The sequence below is a fragment of the Ananas comosus genome, linkage group 1, assembly GCF_001540865.1.
Source record: "Ananas comosus cultivar F153 linkage group 1, ASM154086v1, whole genome shotgun sequence".
Taxonomy (NCBI): Eukaryota; Viridiplantae; Streptophyta; class Magnoliopsida; order Poales; family Bromeliaceae; genus Ananas; species Ananas comosus.
In genome coordinates, this window is record NC_033621.1 from 13,400,092 (window position 1) to 13,407,431 (window position 7,340).

The 7,340-nt window shown below is 29.4% G+C and overlaps 1 protein-coding gene across 1 annotated transcript; it reads right to left on the reverse strand.

The window, feature by feature from the left end:
- On the reverse strand, positions 3,923–7,121 carry LOC109705928 (subtilisin-like protease SBT3.9). Its single transcript, XM_020226757.1, has 2 exons — positions 6,789–7,121; positions 3,923–6,006 (listed from the first exon to the last, which is right to left on the reverse strand). Exons 1-2 carry the CDS (start codon positions 7,040–7,042, stop codon positions 5,826–5,828), a joined length of 435 nt encoding a protein of 144 aa, XP_020082346.1. The 5' UTR covers positions 7,043–7,121; the 3' UTR covers positions 3,923–5,825.

Below are 7,340 nucleotides of genomic sequence, written 5' to 3' on the forward strand. Positions count from 1 at the left end.
GAAATAGCGAAAAATAATAGAAAAGAAATACACAGAAAAAAAGACAGCGATTTACGTGGTTCGGCAAGTAGCCTACGTCCATGGGGAGAGCGAGAGAGATGAATCCTTTATACGAAGAAAACAAAAATATAAGCCCACACTTTTATGTTTCTCTCAATCTAATATAAGAGCCTTATGGTTAGTACCACCCTTCCCTAGTTAAAAAAAAAAAAAGAAAACTTAACAAGCTACTAATTAAGTTTCCAGACTTTTCCTAATACCTCACTTAATTTACTCATTGCTTGTTGCTTGTGCTTCTTCTTATGCATTTATCTGTGGAGCTGGAAGCCTTTATAGCCATGCATGCAGTTGCACAATTGAAGTTGGCAACTTCAATTGTCAACTTTTCTTAATTAGCCTATATATAGGCTTTTTGACAATCATGGCAACATGCGTTTCATGCATGCATGCATGAAGCACAAGCATACTTCACCATCCAATATATAGGCTTTTTGATAGGCTTTTTGACAATCACAACAGCATGCGTTTCATGCATGAAACACAAGCATATTTCACCGTCCAATGAATGCTATTCTATTCATACTTTAAATAATTTGGTAGACCCAGTGCGTCATAAACCAACTTTCATATTCATGTCTTTTTTGCATATTAGTCTATAAAATCTTATGGGCCAAATAAATATTTTTATGCCCTATACAAAAGAAGACATATAACCAACAAATACAACGATTTGATATATTCGAGGCCCTGGTACATTTGAGGCTCGAGGGTTTAGGACAAGAAGGTATGAATTAGATATAGATGAGTAAGTTCGTGGTGAATTATAAAATAAGCCTAAAAGGCATGTAGGAGAAGAGCCATTGGTATTCGGTGCTAGGCTTAGCGTTTGGTTGGGAAACAAGGGGGGAATAAGCCCTTGTTCCCCCCTTTCTTCCCAAACGGCATGTTTGGCTCCCGGGAACAGTAGTTTTCGGGAATTTGGAACCTCAATAGTACCAAGGGCTTAGTACTATTGATAGTATAGTAGCATAATTCTATATGTATATATATACATATATGTATATATATATATATATACATATATATGTATATATGTATATATATATATATATACATATATATGTNATTAAAAATGAAAATATATTTATTTTTTTATATTTTTTTGTGAAAAGTACAAACTGAGAATTGAAAAGTCCTTTTCTTAATTTCAGTTTCTCTACAATCTTCAAATTTCCTCAAGTAATAAAAGTATTTATTAGATTATTAATATATCATAAAAATGTTATTAATATATTCCTAACAATAGATAAATTTTCAAAGTTAGAATATATAGATATTTAAAACCACAGAAAGATTTAGTACAGTAAATTTAAAATTATAAAAATTTATTATGTATTTCATACTCCTTAGTTATTAGCTATTAATCGCGAACGGTAACAATACAATAGTTGAACTGCGAATTTGACGTACGGAATTTCTTTTTCAGCAAAATTTTAATTTTGATTAATTTAAACAACTTAAATCAAAATAAATGAAAGCTCAGAGATATATCAACGAAAATATGAATTAAGTTTAGAGGCCGATTATAGAAAGAGAATAACCTAGCTATATTTGAGGAGTCTACATGCATTTTTGCGTAAATATTTATTTGACAATCTTTTACGCATTTTTTTTATTACATGTTTACGTTAGTATAATTATTTAAAATTTTTATTTTTACGGTCTATACATAATTATAATTTATTTGTTTAAGATATGAGAGATAACGAGAAGTGGTCAGTTGGATATGCTTGTTTTAATATTACCATCGCATCTATAATTATTTTTTTATTTTTTTTACATTATTAGGGGCTGTTTGGTATTTTTTTGGGGAAAAGATATGAAAAATAATTTTTTGAAAAATAAGTTTTTCTTACGGAAAATATTCTTTTCGCAGTTTTTATTTTTTTAATAAAAAAATTAAAAAAATAAAAGCACTCTTTTATAAAATTTGAAAAAAAAAATTTATACAAAAAATATTTTAAAAAACATCAGACTAATAATAAATTACTTTTTAGCTATATATATATATATATATATAGCTAAAAAGTAATTTATTATTAGTCTGATGTTTTTTAAAATATTTTTTGTATAAATTTTTTTTTTCAAATTTTATAAAAGAGTGCTTTTATTTTTTTAATTTTTTTATTAAAAAAATAAAAACTGCGAAAAGAATATTTTCCGTAAGAAAAACTTATTTTTCAAAAAATTATTTTTCATATCTTTTCCCCAAAAAAATACCAAACAGCCCCTAATAATGTAAAAAAAATAAAAAAATAATTATAGATGCGATGGTAATATTAAAACAAGCATATCCAACTGACCACTTCTCGTTATCTCTCATATCTTAAACAAATAAATTATAATTATGTATAGACCGTAAAAATAAAAATTTTAAATAATTATACTAACGTAAACATGTAATAAAAAAAATGCGTAAAAGATTGTCAAATAAATATTTACGCAAAAATGCATGTAGACTCCTCAAATATAGCTAGGTTATTCTCTTTCTATAATCGGCCTCTAAACTTAATTCATATTTTCGTTGATATATCTCTGAGCTTTCATTTATTTTGATTTAAGTTGTTTAAATTAATCAAAATTAAAATTTTGCTGAAAAAGAAATTCCGTACGTCAAATTCGCAGTTCAACTATTGTATTGTTACCGTTCGCGATTAATAGCTAATAACTAAGGAGTATGAAATACATAATAAATTTTTATAATTTTAAATTTACTGTACTAAATCTTTCTGTGGTTTTAAATATCTATATATTCTAACTTTGAAAATTTATCTATTGTTAGGAATATATTAATAACATTTTTATGATATATTAATAATCTAATAAATACTTTTATTACTTGAGGAAATTTGAAGATTGTAGAGAAACTGAAATTAAGAAAAGGACTTTTCAATTCTCAGTTTGTACTTTTCACAAAAAAATATAAAAAAATAAATATATTTTCATTTTTAATTTCAATTTACTTTCAGTTTTTGTAGAGCCAATAAAACATTATAAATTTCATACTCCTTTAAATCCCCTGTTATATTGTATTTTTATATTATCGATACATCAACAAATTTATGTAATATATTGTCGTATGTGTGAATTAATTAAAAATCTCTATATTATAAATACGTATCAACAATATTTAAAGACAAACGTCAAAAATTTTCTGTAGAGTTTTAAATTTTTTCTTTTGGTTGACGAAGAAAGAGGTTTGGGCTTTTTTTACAAATGGCCTCCTGAAAAATTTTATTTTAAAAATAGTCCCGATAAATTTATAATTGTAAAAATGACTTTATCCCTGCCACGCGGCGTCACGCAAGCGCCATATAGGCGAGCTTGGCGCCTGCATNAAATCTTGAAAAAAAAACTAATTCTTGCAGAATTAATTTTTAATTGAGAAAATTAATTTCGATCGAAGAAAATTATAGAGCATTTGATTAAAATTATTTCAAGAAATGCATGCGATTTTTTTTTTTTTTATATAAGTTGTTTTAGAAAGAAAGCTATTGGTCAAAATAAATTTTACCGGCTGCAAATAATAATACTTTTTTTACTAAATTTTATATTAAAATTAATTTAAATATTTTAATTTAAAATATAAGCTGATTTTAATTTTAAATTATTATTATTATTATTTTATATATATATATATATTACAAAACGCATAATTAAGCAGTACAAACAACTTATAAGCTTAAGCCACACAAACTAATTAACTAACAAACTTCATATTAACAACCCAATGTTATGTTATGTTATGTTATGTTATTACATGTCCCTTCATCAACAGTCAACACAAAAGAGTTACTACTACTAGTAGTAGTAGTAGTAGTAGTAGTAGTAGTTTGTTTGTTTGTTTGTNAAACAAAAAGGAAAAATGCTTAGTATTTCACATTCCACATCCCATTTGCCAGCACCAATCCAATATATCTTACTGCATGCATAAACTCCAATTTGGCTCCTATTTGATTTACCGCATTTTTAGCTTGTCATTCTCTGATTTACAAAGTTACACTCTATTATCCTACAGTTTATCTTTTATTCACCATAAGAATGTGTCGCATTTTTATTTTATCATAAGAATGTGCCGCTAAGGATAACAAAACAATATATTTTACAAGCCACGAGACAGTAAAGTGCGAAATTATAGAATAGTAAAATATTATATTTTACCATCCCGTGGCTTATACAATTTTTTTATTTGTGTTCACCGATGGATTTTTATAACAAAACAACAAAAAAGTTACCGAAGAGTAAATTATAAAATGCGTTAAATAGTAAAAACTATCCTTTTTTCTAAGGCAACTACTTATAACACAAAAATTCTAATACAAACTTTACATGAAAGTATTGCACATTTATCGCAAATTTGCAAGAATAATTCATGTGAAAAAAACCCAGTAAGTATTTCAAATAGAAAATTAGTTTCTTTACTGTGAGAAGCAGCAACCAATTAAGCAAACAACAACAAAATCTGTACGCTCACATCTAAAATTTCTACTTTAGTCAAAAACTAATAAAAGAATTTGAATGACTGTAAAGAAAAAACAAAAAGGAAAAATGCTTAGTATTTCACATTCCACATCCCATTTGCCAGCACCAATCCAATATATCTTACTGCATGCATAAACTCCAATTTGGCTCCTATTTGATTTACCGCATTTTTAGCTTGTCATTCTCTGATTTACAAAGTTACACTCTATTATCCTACAGTTTATCTTTTATTCACCATAAGAATGTGTCGCATTTTTATTTTATCATAAGAATGTGCCGCTAAGGATAACAAAACAATATATTTTACAAGCCACGAGACAGTAAAGTGCGAAATTATAGAATAGTAAAATATTATATTTTACCATCCCGTGGCTTATACAATTTTTTTATTTGTGTTCACCGATGGATTTTTATAACAAAACAACAAAAAAGTTACCGAAGAGTAAATTATAAAATGCGTTAAATAGTAAAAACTATCCTTTTTTCTAAGGCAACTACTTATAACACAAAAATTCTAATACAAACTTTACATGAAAGTATTGCACATTTATCGCAAATTTGCAAGAATAATTCATGTGAAAAAAACCCAGTAAGTATTTCAAATAGAAAATTAGTTTCTTTACTGTGAGAAGCAGCAACCAATTAAGCAAACAACAACAAAATCTGTACGCTCACATCTAAAATTTCTACTTTAGTCAAAAACTAATAAAAGAATTTGAATGACTGTAAAGAAAAAACAAAAAGGAAAAATGCTTAGTATTTCACATTCCACATCCCATTTGCCAGCACCAATCCAATATATCTTACCGCATGCATAAACTCCAATTTGGCTTCATCTGATTTACCAGATTTTGAGCTTGTCATTCTTTCATTTAAAAAGTTATACTTTGTCATCCTACAGTTTATTTTTTATTCACCATAAGAATGTGCCGTATTTTTGTTTTACTATAAGAATGTGCCGTTAAGGATTACAAATGATATATTTTACAAGCCACGAGACAGTAAAGTACGAAATTATAGAATAGTAAAATATTATATTTTACCATCTTGTGGCTTATAAAATTTTTTACTTTGTTATTCTGTTCAACAATAGATTCTTATAACAAAACAAAAATAAAATCACATGACAGTAAAATATAAAATGCTTTAAATAGTAGAAACTATCCTTTTTATCAGGCAAATACTTCCTAAAATTACAAAATTACGTTACCATCATCAAAACCAAACAATTTATCGACTATACGCATTAAATCCAACCCTATTCATGCAAAACCAAAAAAAACTTAATAAAAATAAAATAAGATCAAACAAAAATAAGAAATGAAAATAAAAAGGAAAACAAAAAAAAAAAAAAATTGAAACTTACTCTGCAATTCCTCGACCTGCTTCGGAGTGAGCTTCGCGGAGAAGCCGCTCGCCGCGTGCGTGTAGTGGTAGATCACAGCCTCCTTCGCAGCCTCCTCACTGTTTTATTTTTTTAAAAAAAGAAAAAAACACACAAAATTAAGTAATTAAAAAACAAAAAAAGAGAGAATTACAAATGCACAAAGACTCCTCAAGTGTAGCCCATTTGATCCAAAACTACCTTTTTTTTGTCTTAATTTTTTGAGTTGATGAAGTAGAATTGCACAATTTTGTGGGACAAAGGTGTTTAATTTAACAAATTTGACACAAAATTTTTTTAAAAAAATCTTAATTTATCAAATAATTACCAAGTTATTATTAAATTAAAACAAACAAAATTAGGGTTTATTTCAAAAAAAAATGGCCCATGAAAGATGATTATCCGCACAAATTTTCTCCAAATAACAAAAAAAAAGGAAAAAAATTGCATCTTCAAATCGAATGTGTAGGAGAACCTCAAAATCAAATAAACATATTAATTTAAAAAAAAGAAAGAAAGAGAAAATAACAAATGTACAAAAACCCCTCTTTTTGCTGCTTAGTCGATAAAGTAGAGCTCCACAATTATCTCGCACAGAGGTGTTTAATTTAGCAAATTCGACATCAAATTTAGCGAACGAAATTAGGGTTTATCTCAAAATGGGCCCCCAAAAAAAACAGAAAAACAAAAAAAAAGAAAGAAAAATCGCATCTTCAGATCGAATGAGGAGGAGAAATTGAAGAGGGAAAGGGCAGAGAGATCAGGGAGAAGCAATCGGATCCGTCCGATCCCTCTCCCTCTCCCTCTCTCTCTCTCTCTCTCTCTCCCTCTCCTTCTCTCTCTCTCTCTCTGTCTCTCTCACCTGCCGAGGACGGCGCCGAGGGTGCGGATGTGGAACTCCTCGGGATCCGCGCCCTCGGGGCGATCCACGTACACGATCTGCACCTTCGCCTCCTCCACCTCCGCCTCCGCCTCCTCCGGGGGAAGCTTCGCGTGCTCGTCCGCCATTGGAGCCGAGATCGAGGTCACCGGGAGCGCGACGAAGAGGACGACGACGACGAAGAAGGAGACGAAGAGGAGGAAGCGCGACGAGGAGGGCGAGGCCGATGCATTCATGGGGTTTGTTCCCTCTTAATTCACACACTCTCTCTCTCTCTCTCTCTCTCTGGGGTTCCTTTTGTTTTCTTATAACGCGTGCGCGTGTGCGTGTGCGTGTGCGTGTGTGTCGGTGGTTTTGGTTTGGTGACAAAAATTACAATTCCCAGCAAAACGTTGGGTGAAAATGTATATAGAGACCTCCCTTAACTATTGATTATTCTGAAACACGCCCTTTACTTTTTTTAGATTTTTTTTTTTATTTGAGCTCTTTCTTTATCTTTAGTTTAGTTACGAATTTTATCAAACCAATAAATTA